Source organism: Notothenia rossii (genome assembly GCF_949606895.1).
Source record: "Notothenia rossii genome assembly, chromosome: 4".
Taxonomy (NCBI): Eukaryota; Metazoa; Chordata; class Actinopteri; order Perciformes; family Nototheniidae; genus Notothenia; species Notothenia rossii.
The window spans coordinates 86,827,331-86,850,701 of record NC_136902.1 but is presented as its reverse complement, the minus strand read 5'-3'; the positions used below and the strand labels follow the sequence as shown (position 1 = coordinate 86,850,701).

General features: G+C 39.9%; 1 protein-coding gene and 1 long non-coding RNA gene across 4 annotated transcripts; both read left to right on the top strand.

Annotated features, from left to right (window-relative positions):
- The first annotated feature begins 4,263 nt into the window (after positions 1 to 4,263).
- On the top strand, positions 4,264 to 13,464 carry LOC307038259 (uncharacterized protein). 3 transcript variants are annotated; one of them, XM_079679638.1, is made up of 7 exons: positions 4,264 to 4,580; positions 4,728 to 4,799; positions 6,381 to 6,569; positions 6,971 to 7,054; positions 12,405 to 12,488; positions 12,706 to 12,837; positions 12,952 to 13,464. In XM_079679638.1, the coding sequence occupies exons 1-7, from the start codon at positions 4,343 to 4,345 to the stop codon at positions 13,233 to 13,235; spliced, it is 1,083 nt and encodes a 360-aa protein (XP_079535764.1). In that variant the 5' UTR covers positions 4,264 to 4,342; the 3' UTR covers positions 13,236 to 13,464. The 3 variants fall into 3 exon arrangements, with proteins under 3 accessions (XP_079535764.1, XP_079535765.1, XP_079535766.1); XM_079679639.1 differs by lacking the exon at positions 4,728 to 4,799 and having other exon boundaries at positions 4,288 to 4,580; XM_079679640.1 differs by lacking the exons at positions 12,405 to 12,488; positions 12,706 to 12,837; positions 12,952 to 13,464 and adding exons at positions 7,276 to 7,407; positions 7,522 to 8,035 and having other exon boundaries at positions 4,289 to 4,580.
- A 7,170-nt stretch (positions 13,465 to 20,634) lies between these two features.
- On the top strand, positions 20,635 to 23,285 carry LOC307037128. The gene is made up of 5 exons (XR_013807608.1): positions 20,635 to 21,476; positions 21,574 to 21,645; positions 21,906 to 21,989; positions 22,096 to 22,227; positions 22,341 to 23,285. It is a non-coding gene; the product is annotated as an uncharacterized lncRNA (long non-coding RNA).
- Positions 23,286 to 23,371: the final 86 nt, after the last annotated feature.

Here is a 23,371-nt window from a genome sequence, read left to right as displayed (position 1 = left end):
TGTAACCAATCATCTCTCATGCGGCTTTCACACCAGCGCTTTTCCCTTTCTAGCTCCGAGCTAGAGCTTTTCTGGTTCAGCTCCGGTTTCCCTTTTCTGCTCCCGCTTTGTTCACACCGCCCAGAGACCGAGTGGTGCAGCCGCTGCTCCGTCATGACGTCACCGTTTACATCGCTGATTCGCTCCCCAACGGCGCTCACAACAACAACAACAACGGGGGACTGCATCTGGTCGATGATCGTGTTGCTTTTAAAGCAAAGCCAGATTAAATTAAATAACGACTTCTCCAACCTTATGCTTTTCAACCTGTGCAGCCCATGTATTGATTCCATTCGATAGCTGCTTTAATACAAAACAAAACTTCTGCCTCTCTCCACAATGATCAATAACAGTGAACGGATGGTCAAAGTAAGGTGCAAATAAACAGAACCACACGAAGCCTGGTTAGTGTTGCCTGACTTTATAAAGTGTGTTTATAAGCACTACTGCTTGTAGGCAGGCATGACGAGACTCTTCAGTCGACCCATGTTCAGGGGAGGTGGGTTTAGTTTCCTGCACGCCTCGACGTAAGAGAGAGGTAAGCGACGTCGCCCCTTAGCTCCGAAGCTCTTGCCTCTAGACCGACAATATTTTGGAGCTGGAAGTGAACCGGATTCCGGAGCTAAGAGGCGGCGCCGATGCGGTGTGAACAGGAAAAAACGGTACTTTTCAGGCTCTAGCTCCGAGCCGGCACTGAAAACGCATTGGTGTGAAAGGGGCATCAGAGGGGCGTGGGGAGTGGCTCCTTATTTTCATCTAAAGTAACAGACAGAGAATCAGCACTTTGGAAACAGGGCTGAAACAGAGGGGATTATGGGTAATGCTACAATCCCATAATCCCCATTGGTATTTCGAACCAAATATATATCTGAGGCCTATAATATATGGATGAAAAACAGTATAATAGGGGACCTTTAAAGCTGAACCAATCATAATTCTAACACAGCCAATGGCTATAATGACAATTGTTGGTCGGAGTCACACATCCACAGAGAATTATCACTCTGAGTGTTTTAGCTTCATTCAGCTCATTGCTTTTTTTCCCCTCACCGCAACATAACTGTGTGGCCCAAGCATTTGCATTTACAGCTAAAGCAGGGAGCTCAGTTCACCAGCTAAATGTCTTATAAATCTACTGTACACCTCCTTCCCCCGCGCCAAACAGCAGCTAAGGAGACATATGTTTCCCTAAGGAGTTGGTGGGAACCAGAATCAGCGCTGATATTGGACTTACATTCATCAGGAGGACAGAAACATGATACCAAAGTAAAGCTAATGTCGCTCAGTGACGGCTGGAACTGTAAGTAAGCCAATGCTCGCTAAAATATTACAGTGGTGATTTGTCAATGTTGTGTTTTCAGGTTGTTTTACTTTCTTTTAAGTGACCATAGCATCAATAAACCAAATGTAGGTTTAAGTAAAAGTAAAGAAGCAGCTTTAATTAGCTAAATGTTCCTAATCACTCAACATAACGTTCGCAAAATGAGTCAGAAATAGGTCCTGAAATCAAAGGACACATTTTGCATTGAAGCATCACTGTTAAGAAGCTAAGGAGTATGAAACAAATGTGGGTCAAACTGTAATGTGATTCATTTGCGTTTTCTTTTGTGTCAACAAAACATTAACAGTCCTAGGACATAATGTGATTTCACTTGGGACTAAATTATTAGGGATAACATAAAGTCCTGGTAAATAAAGACACGTATAATTAAGCTAATTAAAATAAATAAGGTAACACTTTATATTAAGGTACACAAATTAACCATCAACTTGTTCATTAACATGCATATTAGCAGTATATTGGCTGTTTAGTAGTCATTATAAAACACTTATTAATGCCTTATTCTAAATGACCATATTCTACAAGTAATAAGCCATTAGTTGAGAGTTTTTCCTCAATAACCCTCTAATTAGTGCTTATTTATTGCAAGTAAGGAAGGTGTTGTACATGAGTTTTGGTCTTTAAATGCGCTGCTCAATATGGGCCTAATAAAGCAGTAGTACCACAAGAATAGTAATTCTCCCATAATAACACTTAACAAATATGATCTATTCTTATGGAACAAGACATGAAACTATTAACTAAGTGTTAATTGTGTTTAAATAACTCAAAATTAGGTATTTATATCGAAGAATATGTTTTGGGGTATTGACAGTTGACCTGTATGTTTCATATTTGCACATTTATATTTTTGTGACATTTGTACTGAAGGTTAGACAGGAAACCGGGTACAGGAAGTAGGAGAAAGTGAATTGAATAGCATGGCAGTAGACTACTACTAATTGTCCCTATGCAACCTGAAGAGTAAAAGGGTCGAGTTCGTCAGAAAGCGATGTCTGTCCAACACATAACATTACTGGTTAATAAAGAGCCAATATACTGCTAACATGCAGGTTAATGAACAACTAGTTGATGGTTAATTTGTGTACCTTCATATAAAGTGTTGCCCAATGCAGAATTTACTTGATAAACTTTGAACTAGGACAAACCTCTTTTTAAAAAGATTTTAGTTTTTCAATTGTGTATAACTTATAGAAATGTTACACAAGTTTTTTGTTTTAAAAGTCTTATTAATTTTCAATAGCTTTCATGTGTTGTGAATTAATGACACCAAATACATTAAGCATTGTATTACTACTATTACTGGACAAATAAGACAAACCTTTTTTATTGGATTTGAATGACTCTTCTGTTTTATATGAATATTGTTATGAGCATTAAGCAGTTTCTTTTTTTAAAAGCATCATTTATTTTCTATAGCTTCAATGTCATGTTACCCAAAGCCTCCAAATCAATGCAGCATTTTCAGTTTGGACTGGATCAGTAGGACACAACTCTTTGTCACAGTCCTAAGAGCTTTTTGTATATTATACGAAAATTATTAAATTAAAATGCGCATATATTTAATTGAAAACTACATTGACTCAAAATCAGTTGTATTACTATACACTGGACAAGTAAGACACACCTATTTTGTCAGGGGGTGAACTCAGATTGGGACTTCGTCAGTTTTTAAAGTTAAGATAGCTAACCGTTAAACTTACCCTGCTGGATTTATTGAGGAAGAAACAAGAAAATATTTCTTTATTGCTAAAATAAAAGTAGTTTATAGTCATCTACCTTTGGTTTCTGGTAAGTATTTGTTTACCTCAGCCAATGAACAACCTCAGTTAACTTTATCTTACTATGTCATTAATGTTTAAACAAAAACAGATCAAGGTTCGAAGTTTTTATTGTCATATGTACATAGTGTAGTTATGACAATGAAATGATGAGTTCAAAGGCTCCACCAACAGTGCAACACAATAACACAGATACTAGTGCAAGTAAATCAAATAAGATATAATATAATAAAAATTGTGCAGAATAGTCTATATATTCAGTCTATGTATCTGTATGATTATTATGACGTTTTGTTTTGTGTTGTTACTTCCCATTGTAAAGTGTCCTTGGGTTTCGTGAAAGGCGCTATATAAATTGAAATTATTATTATTATTATTATATACTAATTGTAAGTAATTGGAATATATAAGTTGTAGCCAGATTAATAGAAACTCCACACAGAGATTTCCTACACACACACACACACACACACACACACACACACACACACACACACACACACACACACACACACACACACACACACACACACACACACACACACACACACACACACACACACACACACACACACACAATCAAGAATTATGTTTCAACAATAAGAAAAAAGTTAAAGCTTGTTTACTATTGTGTGCTGTGTTTTCAATTGTGTTTTCCAGATGCTCTAATATGTTATCAGAAGGTCATTTGTGTGCATTTATGAGGCTGCGTTGGGTCCTTGAGGTCAAGAAGTGTCCTAGAATTTGATTTCTAAGAAGCTGTAGGAACACTAAATATACTTTTTGAATGTTGTTAAACGGATTATTAAGTTTAAGCCTAACTCCATCATACAGGCACTGTAATTGTAGATAATTTATGTTTGTGTAATAATATTTAATATAATAATAATATTGGGAGGGATGAAACCCTCTTTAATGGTCTCACATGCAGAGCACACAGCACACACATCGACATTTGTCCATTTAACCCATCCTATTACCAGGAGCAGACCAGCTATAGCACAGCGCCCGGGGTGTGTTGTGTTTTTTCTGTAGTTTTCCTGAGAACATGCTCAAAGTTTTTTTTCCACATGTTTATGGTCAATATTTTCAGTAATGATTGATCAGGAGAAGACACTATATAAAGCTGGGATTACCACAGAGACTCTAAAGTAGGTCTGAACAGACTGCCTCTTTGAGCATGGAGATGACCATGTGTTTTCCTCTGTTGCTGCTGATCTGCTCTCTCTCTACGGCTCAGCTTCAGTCTGACAATGACATTGTTCCACATCATGCTGAATCCCAGGAAGGAGAACCAACAAATGTGTCTGAGCACCAACAGACCTTTCCTCAAGACATCCACGCTGTGCTGAGAGAGATGAGCGCCTCTTTGGCTGAACAGAGGGTGGAGACGAGGCACCTTCAGAGAGAGAACGAAGGTACTGTAGTGTGTAAGGTGGGGAGGGAAGACATATGGGAACCACTTTTTAAAATATAATATTTGTTGTTCATTCATAAATTACAGAGCTGTTGTTTGTGAAGAATGAGTTTTACCTTAGAATCTTTTTGTATACCTTTCTTTTTAGCACAGGCAGCTAAGCTGAGAGAACTGGAGTTACAGAAGACTGAGATGGACACGTTAAAGCTACAGCAACAAGTTATACGATGAATAGTTATATGTTAAATTGGAGACAATACATTTGTAAATGTTTTCAAAACATTTTTTAATGATGTAATGATACTAATTTACTAGAACAAGTTTTCAGTTGCTAATGAAAGCAGTGAAGATTAAATTCTTTAAAGTATCAAAGATTGTCTTCATTGCAGAATTTACTTCACATTGCTAATGTATCACATTATTTTAGCCCAAGGTGGGGAAATATGGAAACCGTTCTTGTATATAAAGTTGTTTCACTATACTATTTTACGTTGCAGAATACATGTATTAACAGATGTAACAACTTTCAGTCTGAAAAACTATTGATACATGCTTGTTCACCTTTTTATTTTAAAACAACAATAATCTGATGTTGCAGAGAACATCTCCGACAATCCCATGGATTGTCTTATATGTCACACAATTCACTTCTAAAGGAAGGAGGTTATCAAAAGACTAGTTTGGCATGTTAGCATGCTGCTATCATATGCTAATCAGCACCCCAGTAACATACAGCTGAGGCTGTTGGGAGCATCTGTAGTTGAGTTATAAACCAAGCTATTGGACTTACTACAATGTCGACTTGATGTGTCCAACATGCCCAATGAAACCCAGTTTGTCACTCAAAATGTCTTTCTGGTGGAGGTTGCGCTACACTTTTTCACTGCCCGTCATTGTGACGGACAGGATCGTAACATTTCGGTCAAAATCCATTATTACCCGTCAGCCTTTACACAACTCTGAAGAGAGGGGGGAAGGGGGGGAGCACGCTCGTGAACTGGGCAGCGTGAATCCAAAACTCAATATTTCAATTATTTTTACGGCACATTTAGGTTTGGAAACATTCCTTTTTGGCGGGCATTTATAACACGGCATAACACCGAAGCCTCGCTGCGGGGAAACTTTGGCGCTGTTCCGAGTTTGTTCTAATCTGTCAAAATGAAGGACTGCTTTCAGATTTTTCCGTCATTTCAAAAAAGAATCCGTCACAGACTAAGAATGTTCGGTTAACGCGACCTCTGCAGTAAAATCACAATGTCTGTAGCAACTGAATAACCCACATTTGCTTATCCAGAGTCATACTCTTAACATGGCTTAAATATTAACTAAACAATCATAATGCTTATAAAAAATGCTCCGTTCCACTGCGTACCAACGGCTGGAACTGGGGAGTGTCTGAACTTAAGATGAATGGCAGCACTAATCGGGGTTAACTGTTACTGTGCGAGTACGTTCACATTTTATTGTCCACTAACAAGTCCTTAAACAATGCCAGAGCAGCCCATAACGTGTTCCTGTTAGTGTGTACTTCCTGTCTGCCATCTTCTCTCGATTTCTCTGACGTCCAACGCTCCGTCTTTAAAGCTCTTTCCTTATCTCCCTTGATTCTCCTTTGCAGCGGTCATTATTTGTTGCTAAGCAGCTGTGTGTTATCTTGTATTAACAACCTCTGCAATTTCAAAATTGACCAATCAGAATCGAGTATTCTAATTAGCTGTGAAATAAACGAAAGTAGTGCAGGAATTTTCTTTTTTTTATTGTTCAATAAATAGCTATACATTTATTTTATTATTTAATAAAGCACAAACCGCTAAGCTGGAGTTACAGAAGACTGAACTGGAGAAGCAGAAGACTGAACTGGAGAAGCAGAACATCGAGGGGGAGAAGCAGAAGATCGAGGGGGAGAAGCAGAAGACTGAACTGGAGAAGCAGAAGACTGAACTGGAGAAGCAGAAGACTGAGGGGGACAAGCTAAAGCAACAACTTCAAGGTAATGTGTGGACAAGATCGTGGCTCTGACAATTTATAGTGACAATTATTTATGATAGTGTATCTTAAGCAAGGAGAAAACCCTGTTTGAGCAGACAAAGGTATGTATTTTTTAAACATAAATGTGCCATAGGCATGGTACATTTCTACACTTGATGAAGACAGTGATGATGAAACAATTATTTATATTTTATCTTAAGCAAAGAAAAAACCCTGTTTTAGCAGACAGAATATATTAGAATAAATATTTATCAAAAATATCTAATAATATATTATATGTATTAAAGAAAATGTTCCATGGTCAAAGCTAATCTGATGAAGACAGTGATGATGAAATACTTGAAACTATCAAACTCTATTTCTGTCAGACACAAATATGTAATGATGTCACTTTGTTCACAGAACAAGCAGCAGAGCTGATCACTGTGAAAGCCAGGTCAACTGTCACAGAAAACCAGGTGGAGGCTCTGAAGAGAGACGGAGAAGGTAAAACATCTAAACAATAGGTTGAATTTGTAATATATGTACGTATTTTTAAAGCATGAATTCACAGTAGGGAAATAACTTTTTTTTTTAAATGCGTTCATTAAACATTTTACAACAATATATTATTACGAAAACCGCAAGTATGAAATGTAAAAAGAAACAAAGAAACAAAAGAAAGACACATGAAGTAGAGTCTCTCTCTCTTTCTCTCTCTCTCTCAGTCAAACAGGTGGCTTTCTCAGCCTCTCTGTCGGCTTCAGACTCAACAACTATCGGACCATTTAACACTGAGACTAATCTGGTCTTCACATACGTCTTCTCAAACATTGGGAATGCCTACAACCCAAACACAGGTACTCAAACTCAATCATTTAAAATTAGTTTTAGGTTTTCGGCTATGCTGAATACAATACATGATCAGCAAACAAATCTCAAGTTACCTTCACTGACAAAAAAATGTCCCACAGGTTTTTTCATTGCACCGGTGAGAGGAGCCTACCACTTTGAGTTCTACGTACATGGTCACGGTGATCCTTCACATCCTTCAGGTGCTGTGTTGTTCAAGAACGGAGAGAGAATTTGTATTGCATATGAACATCAGCCTTCAGGTTCGGCAAAATCTTCTAATGGTGCCACGCTGCTTCTAGAGGTCGGAGATGTTGTGGTTTTGCGTTTGTGGCAAAACTCCAGGATACATGACAATTTAAATCATCATAGCACCTTTAGTGGTCATCTACTTTTCACCATGTGAACAAAGACCCGTTTTTTTTGTTGTGTCAGTACTTGTTGAAAAAAGTGCAGTTAGTTTTTCCTTTATATGAAAGCTGATAACAACACTGTACAATACACTTTTTAATCAAACATATGGGTGCATTTTTTGTTCAGTTTTGTTGAGGGATTTTCTATGAAATACACAGTGATAAACAGGAACGGAAAACTTGTACCAGATTTTCAATATACAATAAAGGAGGTGCAATAATTCATGAGAATTTTGTGTTTTTTTCATGAATTTCGATAAATCCTTTTTTTTTTGCCCCGATGAAGATGACAAGGAGAATCTACCTACATATAGGTTAGAGCTCAGCATTCATCAAAACAACTTTACTTTTCCTGTCAGATCTTTTTGTTTGTTTTTTAGTGCTCTTAATGTGAGAGGGGGAATTACGTTTGTTGCTTCAAATCCATCTTACATATAGCTTCGCTCTATCTGTTTTAAGCATCTCAACATACACAAGAACTGAATCAGCACCAGCAAATTAAAGCCTCTTTGACAGAGTTTGTCCTGTACATGAAACATGAACGACGAGGTTTCAAGGCAGCAGGCATCTAAACAAAGTTAAATACATTGTTTTCCTGTTCTCATACATTTGAATAAAAGCACAAACAAATCACTGCAATACTCCTTCAGGAATTTTCTTCACAATGATGGTTTGAAAGTAAAAGAACATGTTATTTTTCGAAATAATAATAAATAATAAAACAATAATAAATAGAAGTGTCTTAAGCAATCTAAATACATATTATTGTTTTTATGGAACAACAGAAACCCCAATGTTCACATATAAATAGTTATATATAATAATGAATGTGTTACCATTTTATTTAATAAACACAGTAATAATACAAAAACAAAACAGCACACAATGCGTTCCTTCCTCTTTTAAAAAAACTACTTTCTATCATTTCTCACAATGCAGACAAACATATTTACAAAACAAAAAAAGTATTTACCACCAACAAAATCAATTGATAAAGACAATAAATACATAAACATATATATAAAAAGAAACAAAAATATCAAGACAACAAGGAGAAAGGGAGAGGAAGGGACATGCAGAAGAGAGAGTATTGTCCTAATGTATACTGTGAGGGGGTAACACTTTATATGAAGGTACACAAATTAACCATCAACTAGTGGTTCATTAACATGCATATTAGCAGTATATTGGCTCTTTAGTAGTCATTATAAAACACTTATTAATGCCTTATTCTACATGACCATATTCTACAAGTAATAAGCCATTAGTTGAGAGTTTTTCCTCAATAACCCTCTAATTGGTGCTTATTTGTTGTAAGAAAGTTGTTGTACACGAGTGTTGGTCTTAATATGCTCAATATGGGCCTAATAAGGCAGTAGTACGATAAGAATAGTAATTCTCGCATAATAACACTTAACAAATGTGATCTATTCTTATGTAAAAAGACATGAAACTATAAGTGTATTTATATCTAAGAATATGTTCCCTATTTTAAAGTGAACTCTTGTTCATAACCAATACGCTAGTAGTTTGACTCTAATTGACCTGAACAGGTTCCCTATTGTAAAGTTGCCTCCTCTTCACACTTTGTAAATACATTATAGCACAAACCTACTGAAATTAACCTCAACAGTACATGAACAAAGTAGGCACACGTTGAAATATCTGTTTTATTTAACCACTAAAGAGAGGCTCAGACACATGTACCAAAACATGTCAAGTTCCTCCAAGGCTGAGAACACATGCAGCCTGGAGTTTATAAAAACAGATTTTTAACTGAGTTTATGTATTTGTGATCATACTGTTTGACCTTCTTGTATGTACTTAAACACTAGGTGTACTGTTCTCTCTATGTGTTGTACTGTCTCAGTGTGAACATAGATTAAGCAACAAGCCAAACTCTGTTGAGAGCAGGGAATGAGCAGCCGTGCTCCTTTATTGACTTATTTGCAGTCGACTGACATTCAAACGGAGTGAAACTATAAAAAAATAAGTTACAAGGCACTTATTGATTTCATACATGCAAGGGTAACATACACAGATTAACACATAGGACCGCTAAGTGTAAACAAGGTAAATATAGCTAACGCTAGCTGTGCAACAACCATATACAGGCTATGGCTTGCGTTAGCATACTCATTGCGTTTAAACATCTCCAAATGTCATCACATAAACACTATACATGTTACTAATCCTTACAGTGTAAGTGTAAGGCTCACACTTACACTTACACTTACAGTCCAACCCAGCCTGTCCTCCTACAAAAAACGACCATATAGGTTGATTGTTCATGCCCTTATTACGACCCAGAGACACGTTTAAAAGTGTATGTTGTTTCTTACACGACCACTAGAGCACCTCTAGTGGTCGTGTAAGAAACAACATGCTCCCGGCCCGTTCATTGCAAACGCTCCGGAGGGACGTTTATTCACAAATAACCCTCTCTGGAAAATCCTAAATTGTGGAGTAGTTTGGCCAGTAAAATGCTTTTTGATTCGATTTCTGGCGAGAAGTGTTTATTGTACTCTTATAATCCACGTCCAGTCGATGTGTAGGATCTATAGTTTGATAGATATTACGAAGATGATTTGAGGTCTCGCCAGGAGAACGTGTATGCAGCTTCCATGTAAAGTTAGCGTGGGTGAAAACAGTTTTTCAGGTCTCAAAGTTTTCATAATAAAACCGGATATATATTCCCTCACTGTGAAATGATTACACAGTGATATCTGCATTACTCATCCACTAAAAAACATCAGTTGTGACGATTCTTATGTCATGTCACGGTTTTAGTTTGGTGTGTCTGGTAATGGGTTTTTGCTGCTCTGTTCTCCCTGTCATGTTTTTTCGTCCTTGTATATTGTCTGGTCCTTCTCCCTGTGTTTTCCTCCCTGTTGTTAGTTTCCCTGGTGTGTCTAATTGTGTTCGCCTGTACCCCTTGTGTGTCTCCTGTGCTCATCATCACCAGCCCCGCCCTTGATTGTTTTCACCTGTGTCTTGTTGTCATGTGTTTAAATTCCCCTGTCTCCCAGTGTTCAGTGTCAGTTTGTCTTGTCTCTTGCTATGGTCAGGTCTATGCTCTCTTTGTGCTCTGTAAAGTTGTGTTCCTCACTACGTGAGCGCTTTCATTTTGTTCTCAATTTTTGTCATCTCAGCTAGAGATCCCATCGACACCAGCCCTTGCTCCGTCGTGGGTCCCTCTGACACCAGCCCAGGATCCGTCCAGGGTCTCGTCTACGCCTGACCCGCCAGGGGTTCCACCAGCTCCTGCCCGTCCTCACATGACGATGTGATGTGAGATGTGAGACTGGGTTGGAGAATTACCCAGGGGAAAATAACGTATCTATGCCATCATTTTAGATGCAGATTTTGTTAAACTAATATGTTGCGCTGTTGACCAACACTATAAATTGACGGGGAAGGGGGTAGCAATAAAGATAACACCATTAAACAGTTACACAACATAACAGAAATAATATCGATAGCAGCGTCCCTAGCAACCACCTTGGTAACAATGAAAACGTTGTATGGACACAATTTCCTGAAGTAATCTTCGTAATAACTAGCAAACTAAAGATCATGTACATCCACTGCACACATAATATGAAATAACAACTCATATTTCTCGCATCAAATGACATTAAAACGCATTTACGCATTTTAACTAACCTTAAAATAGACATTTTCCACCGAGAATAAAACGAAGGTCGGCCATGTTTTATTTTCTGCAGGGAGAAATTTGAAGATCACGTGACATAGACGCCAGCCATTGGAAATGAATGGTGAAAAAAAAAGTAGGGATCTTACCATTTCAGAGACGTTTTTGTAGAAATACTACGTCCCAAGTTGTGGACCAACGTAGTTATTACACTTTTTTTGTGAGACTGGGTTGGCTAATCAGCACCTCAACAAGCAACTTAACTGAATGTGTTTTTGGCGGCAGTAAAATCACAATGTCTGTAGCAACTGAATATTGCACATTTTCAAATCTAGAGTCATGCTGTTACCATGACTAAAATAAGAACTTAACAACTAACTGTAAAACACAAAGTATTGCCGGAACACATTTTTTTTATCGTTCAATAAATTCAAGCTCAAATCACAAAGCTGAAAGAACTGGAGTTACAGAAGACTGAGGTGGAGAGGCTAAGACAAGAGCTTCAAGGTAATGTGTCAAGATGTAGCCCTGATAATGTTGAGCAATGACAAATAATACAATATCAAATTCATGCATGTGACGTACTGTTTTATATTTTGTTCAAGCACAAGCAGCTAAACTTGCAAACCTGAAGTCACAGAAGACTGAGGTGGACAAGCTGAAGCAACAACTTCAAGGTATTGTGGAGAACATCATGGCTCTGACAATTTGTTCTGAAAGTTATTTATATTTTATCTTAAGCAAAGAAAAAACCCTGTTTTAGCAGACAGAATATATTAGAATAAATATTTATCAAAAATATCTAATAATATATTATATGTATTAAAGAAAATCTTCCATGGTCAAAGCTAATCTGATGAAGACAGTGATGATGAAATACTTGAAACTATAAAACTCTATTTCTGTCAGATATGTAATGATGTCACTTTGTTCACAGTACAAGCAGCAGAGCTGATCACTGTGAAAGCCAGGTCAAATGTCACAGAAAACCAGGTGGAGGCTCTGAAGAGAGACGGAGAAGGTAAAACATCTAAACAATAGGTTGAATTTGTAATGCACGTATTTTTCAAGCATGAATTCACAGTAGGGAAATAACATTTTTTTTTTAATGCATTCATTAAACATTTTACAACAATATATTATTACGAAAACCGCAAGTATGAAATGTAAAAAGAAACAAAGAAACAAAAGAAAGACACATGAAGTAGAGTCTCTCTCTCTTTCTCTCTCTCTCTCAGTCAAACAGGTGGCTTTCTCAGCCTCTCTGTCGGCTTCAGACTCAACAACTATCGGACCATTTAACACTGAGACTAATCTGGTCTTCACATACGTCTTCTCAAACATTGGGAATGCCTACAACCCAAACACAGGTACTCAAACTCAATCATTTAAAATTGGTTTTAGGTTTTCGGCTATGCTGAATACAATACATGAACAGCAAACAAATCGATAGTTACCTTCACTGACAAAAAAATGTCCCACAGGTTTTTTCATTGCACCGGTGAGAGGAGCCTACCACTTTGAGTTCTACGTACATGGTCACGGTGATCCTTCACATCCTTCAGGTGCTGTGTTGTTCAAGAACGGAGAGAGAGTTTGTATTGCATATCAACATCAGCCTTCAGGTTCGGCAAAATCTTCTAATGGTGCCACGCTGCTTCTAGAGGTCGGAGATGTTGTGTTTTTGCGTTTGTGGCAAAACTCCAAGATATATGACGATGAAAATCATCATAGCACCTTTAGTGGTCATCTACTTTTCACCATGTGAACAAAGACCCGTTTTTTTTGTTGTGTCAGTACTTGTTGAAAAAAGTGCAGTTAGTTTTTCCTTTATATGAAAGCTGATAACAACACTGTACAATACACTTTTTAATCAAACATATGGGTGCATTTTTTGTTCAGTTTTGTTGAGGGATTTGCATGAAATACACAGTGATAAACAGGAACAGAAAACTTGTACCAGATTTTCAACATACAATAAAGGAGGTGCAATAATTCATGAGAATTTTGTGTTTTTTTCATGAATTTCGAGAAATACTCAAGATAAATCCTTTTTTTTTTGCCTCGATGAAGATGACAAGGAGAATCTACCTACATGTAGGTTAGAGCTCAGCATTCATCAAAACAACTTTACTTTTCCTGTCAGATCTTTTTGTTTGTTTTTTAGTGCTCTTAATGTGAGAGGGGGAATTACGTTTGTTGCTTCAAATCCATCTTACATATAGCTTCGCTCTATCTGTTTTAAGCATCTCAACATACACAAGAACTGAATCAGCACCAGCAAATTAAAGCCTCATTGACAGAGTTTGTCCTGTACATGAAACATGAACGACGAGGTTTCAAGGCAGCAGGCATCTAAACAAAGTTAAATACATTGTTTTCCTGTTCTCATACATTTGAATAAAAGCACAAACAAATCACTGCAATACTCCTTCAGGAATTTTCTTCACAATGATGGTTTGAAAATAAAAGAACATGTTATTTTTCGAAATAATAATAAATAATAGAACAATAATAAATAGAAGTGTCTTAAATATATCTAAATACATATTATTATTTTTATGGAACAACAGAAACCCCAATGTTCACATATAAATATAGATATATATTTATATATGTTACCATTTTATTTAATAAACACAGTAATAATACAAAAACAAAACAGCACACAATGCATTCCTTCCTCTTTTAAAAAAACTACTTTCTATCATTTCTCACAATGCATACAAACATATTTACAAAACAAAAAAAGTATTTACCACCAACAAAATCAATTGATAAAGACGCCACCACCAACGGGTGCGCTGCCAGAAGGGTGGCAGTAAAGGAAGAGGGTCAAGACGGACCAGACCCGGGCGACAGAAGCTGGCTTTGGGGACGTGGAACGTCACCTCTCTGGGGGGGAAGGAGCCGGAGCTTGTGCGGGAGGTGGAGCGTTACCAGTTGGATCTGGTTGGGCTCACCTCTACGCACAGCGTCGGCTCTGGAACCTTACTTCTGGATATGGGTTGGACTCTATTCTTCTCCGGAGTTGCTCAAGGTGTGAGGCACCGGGCGGGTGTGGGGATACTCCCAAGTCCCCGGTTGGGTGCTTCGTTGTTAGAGTCTACCCCAGTGGACGAGAGGGTTGCCTCCCTACGCCTGCGGGTTATGGGGGGGAAAACTCTGAATGTTTGTGTGTGCTTATGCACCCAACAGCAGTTCGGAGTATACGGCCTTCTTGGAGACCCTGGAAAGAGTCCCGTAAGGGGCTCCTGAAGGGGACTCTTTAATCTTGCTGGGAGACTTCAACGCACATGTGGGCAATGATGGAGACACTTGGAGGGGAGTGATTGGGAGGAACGGCCCCCCTGATCTGAACCGGAGTGGTGGTTTGTTACTGGACTTCTGTGCTAGTCATGGATTGGCCATAACAAACACAATGTTCGAACATAAGGATGCTCATAAGTGTACGTGGTACCAGAGCACCCTAGGCAGAAGGTCCATGATCGATTTCATTATCGTATCATCGGACCTGAGGCCGTATGTTTTGGACACTCGGGTAAAGAGAGGGGCGGAGTTGTCAATAGATCACCATCTGGTGGTGAGTTGGGTCGAGTGGCGGGGGAAGCCTCTGGATAGACCTGGTAAGCCCAAACGTGTAGTAAGGGCAGTAGCGTGGCGTGGGGAAAAAATTAGGGGAAGCCAATAATACGTCCTTTCTTTTGGGGGGGGGGGTGGGGGGGTGTGGTGGTCAATGTAATAATGGAACCAGATGAGTGATTACAGCGCCCGGTATCATTTTACACACATTTGTATCATACAGATGCAGGACTTACACACGCCTGTTATCTGACCGACAGGTCCGCACGCACTCTCCAGCCCAAACTCTAATAAGCATTCATTCACAAACTAAATCAGGAGACCTTTAACGTTTTAGGTCCTGTTCGCTCGTTTGTTCCTCGCTGTACACAGCTCCAGTTTGGGCATTGGCCTGTCATCAGATTGTATTTGTTGTTGCTGCTGCAGCGGAAGTTTAGTACAATTATTTTTGATTAAATACTCCAAATCTCCACCCTCCATAATTGCACTTGCTTCAGTTGCTTGCTACTTTCTAACGGCGGTAAGAGTGGTGCAGTGACGCTATCTATCTTCTATCGATTAGATTTATGATTCGAAAATTATAAAAGTAGGGTAGACATGTGGATATTATCCGACTGAACAAAACGTGCATTTACCTAACAGGTTCGTTTTCCACTGACCTTTTTTCGAGTTATTTTCCAAAATCCTATGGAGAAATCCCATTGCTTTTATGTCGAGGGAAACCGAGCGCAGTTTACTTCCACTTTTTGGGACGCGTCACTGCACCACTAAGTTGATGCGATTTGATTGGATTGTGAGGCAAGGGAAGCCAGCCGCCTCTGGCTTCCCTTGGCATGGCCCTGACCAATCACAGGTTGGCAGGGGCATGACGTGAGCCTCATCTGATTGGTCAATCCCTCCATTGTTTTTCACCAAGGGAAGCAAATTTCGGCTGGCCTCCTCTCGCAACAGAGAGTGCAATCTACTGTTTCACCATAACACCTAGAGGGGCGCTGTTTCACTCTTTGTAAAATACTCAATGAGAATGGGGGAGAGACGGGCCGGCAGCAACACACAACAAAGAATTTCCGAAACTAAACGAAGTGTTTTTATTTATTTATTAAAATTATAATTACAATCTGAAAAAACAGGGGAAGCCTGGCTTCCCTTGACCTCCAGGAGAAAACGCCACTGAGTAAGGGTCAACTGGGAACGTCTGGAGGAGGCCCAAGTTCAGGAGGCCTTCAACTCACACCTCCGGCGGAGCTTTTCGGGCATTCCTGTGGAGGTTGGGGACATTGAACCAGAGTGGTCGGTGTTCAAAGCCTCTATTGCCGAAGCCGCGGCGGGGAGCTGTGGTCTCAAGGTCCTAGGTGCCTCAAGGGGCGGTAACCCTCGAACCTCCTGGTGGACACCGGTGGTCAGGGAAGCCGTCCGACTGAAGAAGGAGGCCTTCAGGGATTTGTTATCCCGGGGGACTCCCGAGGCAGTTGCAAGGTACCGACAGGCCCGAAGGGCAGCAGCCTCAGCCGTGGCCGAGGCAAAGCAGCGGGTGTGGGAGAAGTTCGGAGAAGACATGGAAAAAGACTTTCGGGTGGCACCAAAGTGGTTCTGGAAAACTGTCCGACACCTCAGGAGGGGGAAGCAGGGAACCATCCAAGCTGTGTACAGTAAGGATGGGACGTTGTTGACCTCAACTGATGGAGTGTTAGGGCGTTGGAAGGAGCACTTTGAGGAACTCCTGAACCCGACAACTCCGCCCTCTATGTTAGAGGCAGAGCTGGATTATGACGGGGGATTGACACCAATCTCCCGGGGGGAGGTCACTGAGGTCGTCAAACAACTTCACAGTGGCAAAGCCCCGGGGGTGGATGAGATCCGCCCAGAAATGTTGAAGGCTCTGGGTGTTGAGGGACTGTCATGGTTGACACGTCTCATCAACGTTGCGTGGAAGTCGGAAACAGTACCGAAGGAGTGGCAGACCGGGTGGTGGTTCCCCTTTTCAAAAAGGGGGATCAGAGGGTGTGTGCCAATTACAGAGGCATCACACTACTCAGCCTCCCCAGGAAAGTTTACTCTAAGGTACTCGGAAGGAGGGTCAGGCCGATTGTCGAACCTCAGATTGAGGAGGAACAATGCGGATTCCGTCCTGGTCGTGGAACGACGGATCAGCTTTTTACTCTCGCAAGGATCCTGGAGGGGGCCTTGTAGTACGCTTATCCAGTCTACATGTGTTTTGTAGACTTGGAGAAGGTGTATGACCGGGTTCCCAGGGAGTCACTGTGGGAGGTGCTGCGGGAGTATGGGGTGAGGGGGTCTCTACTCAGGGCCATCCAATCTCTGTACTCCCAAAGCGAGAGCTGGGTCCTCGGCAGTAAGTCGGACCCATTTCCGGTGAGGGTTGGCCTCCGCCAGGGCTGCGCTTTGTCACCAATCCTGTTTGTAATATACATGGGTCGGATTTCGAGGCGCAGTCGTGGGGGAGGGGGTCTGCAGTTCGGTGGACTAAGGATTGCACCACTGCTTTTTGCAGATGGTGTGGTTCTGATGGCTTCATCGGTCTGCGACCTTCAGCACTCACTGGATCGGTTCGCAACCGAGTGTGAAGCGGCTGGGATGAGGATCAGCACCTCCAAATCTGAGGCCATGGTTCTCAGCAGGAAACCGATGGAATGTCCACTCCAAGTAGGGAATGAGTCCTTACCCCAAGTGAAGGAGTTCAAGTATCTTGGGGTCTTGTTCTCGAGTGAGGGAACAATGGAGCGTGAGATGGGTCGGAGAATCGGAGCAGCGGGAGCGGTACTGCAGTCGCTTTACCGCACCGTTGTGACGAAAAGGGAGCTGAGCCAGAAGGCAAAGCTCTCTGTCTACCGCGCCATTTTCGTTCCTACCCTCACCTATGGTCATGAAGGATGGGTCATGACCGAAAGAACGAGATCGCGGGTACAAGCGGCCGAGATGGGTTTTCTCCGCAGGGTGGCTGGTGTCTCCCTTAGGGATAAGGGTCGAAAGGAGCCAGTTGAGGTGGTTCGGGCACCTAATTAGGATGCCACCTGGGCGCCTCCCTAGGGAGGTGTTCCAGGCACGTCCAGCTGGGAAGAGACCAAGGGGTAGACCTAGAACCAGATGGAGGGATTATATCTCTTTGCTGGCCTGGGAGCGCCTTGGGATCCCCCAGTCAGAGCTGGTTGATGTGGCCAGGGAAAAGAAAGTTTGGGGCTCTCTGCTGGAACTGCTACCTCCGCGACCGGACCATGGATAAGCGGGAGAAGATGGATGGATGGATGGAATAAATACATAAACATATATATAAAAAGAAACAAAAATATCAAGACAACAAGGAGAAAGGGAGAGGAAGGGACATGCAGAAGAGAGAGTATTGTGCTAATGTATTACTTTGAGGGGGTAACACTTTATATTAAGGTACACAAATTAACCATCAACTAGTGGTTCATTAACATGCATATTAGCAGTATATTGGCTCTTTAGTAGTCATTATAAAACACTTATTAATGCCTTATTCTACATGACCATATTCTATAAGTAATAAGCCATTAGTTGAGAGTTTTTCCTCAATAACCCTCTAATTGGTGCTTATTTGTTGTAAGGAAGTTGTTGTACACGAGTTTTGGTCTTAATATGCTCAATATTGGCTTAATAAGGCAGTAGAACGACAAGAATAGTAATTCTCGCATAATAACACTTAACAAATGTGATCTATTCTTATGTAAAAACTAAAAGACATGAAACTATAAGTGTATTTATATCTAAGAATATGTTCCCTATTTTAAAGTGAACTCTTGTTCATAACCAATACGCTAGTAGTTTGACTCTAATTGACCTGAACAGGTTCCCTATTGTAAAGTTGCCTCCTCTTCACACTTTGTAAATACATTATAGCACAAACCTACTGAAATTAACCTCAACAGTACATGAACAAAGTAGGCACACGTTGAAATATCTGTTTTATTTAACCACTAAAGAGAGGCTCAGACACATGTACCAAAACATGTCAAGTTCCTCCAAGGCTGAGAACACATGCAGCCTGGAGTTTATAAAAACAGATTTTTAACTGAGTTTATGTATTTGTGATCATACTGTTTGACCTTCTTGTATGTACTTAAACACTAGGTGTACTGTTCTCTCTATGTGTTGTACTGTCTCAGTGCGAACATAGATTAAGCAACAAGCCAAACTCTGTTGAGAGCAGGGAATGAGCAGCCGTGCTCCTTTATTGACTTATTTGCAGTCGACTGACATTCAAACGGAGTGAAACTATAAAAAAATAAGTTACAAGGCACTTATTGATTTCATACATGCAAGGGTAACATACACAGATTAACACATAGGACCGCTAAGTGTAAACAAGGTAAATATAGCTAACGCTAGCTGTGCAACAACCATATACAGGCTATGGCTTGCGTTAGCATACTCATTGCGTTTAAACATCTCCAAATGTCATCACATAAACACTATACATGTTACTAATCCTTACAGTGTAAGTGTAAGGCTCACACTTACACTTACACTTACAGTCCAACCCAGCCTGTCCTCCTACAAAAAACGACCATATAGGTTGATTGTTCATGCCCTTATTACAACCCAGAGACACGTTTAAAAGTGTATGTTGTTTCTTACACGACCACTAGAGCACCTCTAGTGGTCGTGTAAGAAACAACATGCTCCCGGCCCGTTCATTGCAAACGCTCCGGAGGGACGTTTATTCACAAATAACCCTCTCTGGAAAATCCTAAATTTTGGAATAGTTTGGCCAGTAAAATGCTTTTTGATTCGATTTCTGGCGAGAAGTGTATATTGTACTCTTATAATCCACGTCCAGTCGATGTGTAGGATCTATAGTTTGATAGATATTACGAAGATGATTTGAGGTCTCGCCAGGAGAACGTGTATGCAGCTTCCATGTAAAGTTAGCGTGGGTGAAAACAGTTTTTCCGGTCTCAAAGTTTTCATAATAAAACCGGATATATATTCCCTCACTGTCAAAGGATTACACAGTGATATCTGCATTACTCATCCACTAAAAAACATCAGTTGTCACGATTCTTATGTCATGTCACGGTTTTAGTTTGGTGTGTCTGGTAATGGGTTTTTGCTGCTCTGTTCTCCCTGTCATGTTTTTTCGTCCTTGTATATTGTCTGGTCCTTCTCCCTGTGTTTTCCTCCCTGTCGTTAGTTTCCCTGGTGTGTCTAATTGTGTTCACCTGTACCCCTTGTGTTTCTCCTGTGCTCATCATTACCAGCCCCGCCCCAGATTGTTTTCACCCGTGTCTTGTTGTCATGTGTTTAAATTCCCCTGTCTCCCAGTGTTCAGTGTCAGTTCGTCTTGTCTCTTGCTATGGTTAGGCCTATGCTCTCTTTGTGCTCTGTCAAGTTTTGTTCCTCACTACGTGAGCGCTTTCTTTTTGTTCTCAATTTTTGTCATCTCAGCTAGAGATCCCATCGACACCAGCCCTTGCTCCGTCGTGGGTCCCTCTGACACCAGCCCAGGTTCCGTCCAGGGTCTCGTCTACGCCTGACCCGCCAGGGGTTCCACCAGCTCCTGCCCTTCCTCACATGACGATGTGATGTGAGATGTGAGATGTGAGAGTGGGTTGGAGAATTGCACAGGGGAAAATAACGTATCTATGCCATCATTTTAGATGCGGATTTTGTTAAACTAATACGTTGCGCTGTTGACCAACACTATAAATTAACGGGGAAGGGGGTAGCAATAAAGATAACACCATTAAACAGTTACACAACATAACAGAAATAATATCGATAGCAGCGTCCCTAGCAACCACCTTGGTAACAATGAAAACGTTGTATGGACACAATTTCCTGAAGTAATCTTCGTAATAACTAGCAAACTAAAGATCATGTACATCCACTGCACACATAATATGAAATAACAACTCATATTTCTCGCATCAAAGGACATCAAAACGCATTTACGCATTTTAACTAACCTTAAAATAGGCATTTTCCACCGAGAATAAAACGAAGGTCGGCCATGTTTTTTTTTCTGCAGGGAGAAATTTGAAGATCACGTGACATAGACGGCAGCCATTGGAAATGAATGGTGAAAAAAAAAGTAGGGATCTTACAATTTCAGAGACGTTTTTGTAGAAATACTACGTCCCAAGTTGTGGACCAACGTAGTTATTACACTTTTTTTGTGAGACTGGGTTGGCTAATCAGCACCTCAACAAGCAACTTAACTGAATGTGTTTTTGGCGGCAGTAAAATCACAATGTCTGTAGCAACTGAATATTGCACATTTTCAAATCTAGAGTCATGCTGTTAAAATGGCAAAAAAAAAAACTTTAAAAAGTATTGCCGGAACACATTTTTTTTATCTTTCAATAAATTCAAGCTCAAACCACAAAGCTGAAAGAACTGGAGTTACAGAAGACTGAGGTGGAGAGGCTAAGACAAGAGCTTCAAGGTAATGTGTCAAGATGTAGCCCTATAATGTTGAGCAATGACAAATAATACAATATCAAATTCATGCATGTGACGTACTGTTTTATATTTTGTTCAAGCACAAGCAGCTAAACTTGCAAACCTGGAGTCACAGAAGACTGAGGTGGACAAGCTGAAGCAACAACTTCAAGGTATTGTGGAGAACATCATGGCTCTGACAATTTGTTCTGAAAATTATTAATATTTTATCTTAAGCAAAGAAAAAACCCTCTTTTAGCAGACAGAATATATTAGAATAAATATTTATCAAAAATATCTAATAATATATTATATGTATTAAAGAAAATGTTCCATGGTCAAAGCTAATCTGATGAAGACAGTGATGATGAAATACTTGAAACTATCAAACTCTATTTCTGTCAGATATGTAATGATGTCACTTTGTTCACAGAACAAGCAGCAGAGCTGATCACTGTGAAAGCCAGGTCAACTGTCACAGAAAACCAGGTGGGGGCTCTGAAGAGAGACGGAGAAGGTAAAACATAGATCTAAATTATTTAATTAAGTTTTGAACAGGCTTATTCACAAATATGTGCACATTTAAAAACTTGAATTCACAGTAGGTAAATCAAATCTCTCAGTCAAACAGGTGGCTTTCTCAGCCTCTCTGTTGGCTTCAGGCTCAGGAACTATCGGACCATTTAACACTCACACTAATCTGGTCTTCAGAAACGTCTTCTCAAACATTGGGAATGTCTACAACCCAAACACAGGTACTCAAACGTATACAATTTAAAAATAGTAGCAGGTTTTAGGCTTTGCTGAATTCAAATACATGATCAATACAAATCTCAAGTTACCTTCACTGACAAGAAATGTCCCACAGGTGTTTTCATTGCACCGGTGAGAGTTGCCTACCACTTTGAGTTCTACGTATATGATCTCGGTCATCCTTCACATGGTTCAGGTGCTGTGTTGATCAAGAATGGAGAGAACGTTTGTGCTGCATATGAACATCAGCCGTCAGGTGCTGGGTCATCTTCTAATGGTGCCACACTGCTTCTAGAGGTCGGAGATGTTGTGTTTTTGCGTTTGCGGCAAAACAATCAAATGCATGACAATGAAAATCACCATTGCACTTTCAGTGGTCATCTGCTTTTCACCATGTGAAAGGGAAACTCATTTTCTTCCGCTATATGATCTATTTCTTTTTGTATTACAGCTTTGCTTTTTTATTGACGATGCTGCACAACAACCAAAAGGACTGTATCAGTAGCAGCAAATTAAAGTCTCATTGTTTTTCTCCTGTCAATGAAAGCTGACTGACAAGCTTCACAGTAACAGCCATTTATAAATATTACATGTTTTTTCATGTTCTCTTACATTTAAATATTGTAGACATATCAATGCAATACTATTTGTAAACACACAAAGTTGATCATAAAAAATTCATACTGTTAGTAGAAAACCAGAAAGATGTGTCTAATCTGTTTCTGAGAGATACAATAATCACCAATAGTTGTCTCAGATGTTGGTGAGATCTCAGGCTCTGTGAACACAGTCACTCTGATCCATTTTCAGCTGAGAAGCTTTGCAGTTTGTCATATTTTGACTTTCTGACTCAGCACTTGTGTTTTGTTTTGGGAGAGAGTGGTTAATATCAGTTTGAACAAATAATGTTGTGTTAAACATCTGATAAAGCGCACATCATTCTGCTACTTCCTGCCTGTAGATGTTTTATAACGTTGTGTTGTTCTTTAAAAGTCAGACTTTGTAACTATGCTGGATTTATTGAGGAAGCAAAGGGAGAAAATATATTTTATAGTCTTCTTAATTTTCTTTAAAAGTCAGACTTTGTAACTATGCTGGATTTATTGAGGAAGCAAAGGGAGAAAATATATTTTATAGTCTTCTCAA

Coding starts and splice junctions, on each gene's coding strand:
- LOC307038259 (XM_079679638.1), top strand. CDS start 4,343: ATGGAGATGACCATGTGTTTTCCTCTGTTGCTGCTGATCTGCTCTCTC. Junction 4,800..6,380: donor GTTAAAGCTACAGCAACAAG/TTATACGATGAA, acceptor TATTTAATAAAG/CACAAACCGCTAAGCTGGAG. Junction 6,570..6,970: donor GCTAAAGCAACAACTTCAAG/GTAATGTGTGGA, acceptor CTTTGTTCACAG/AACAAGCAGCAGAGCTGATC.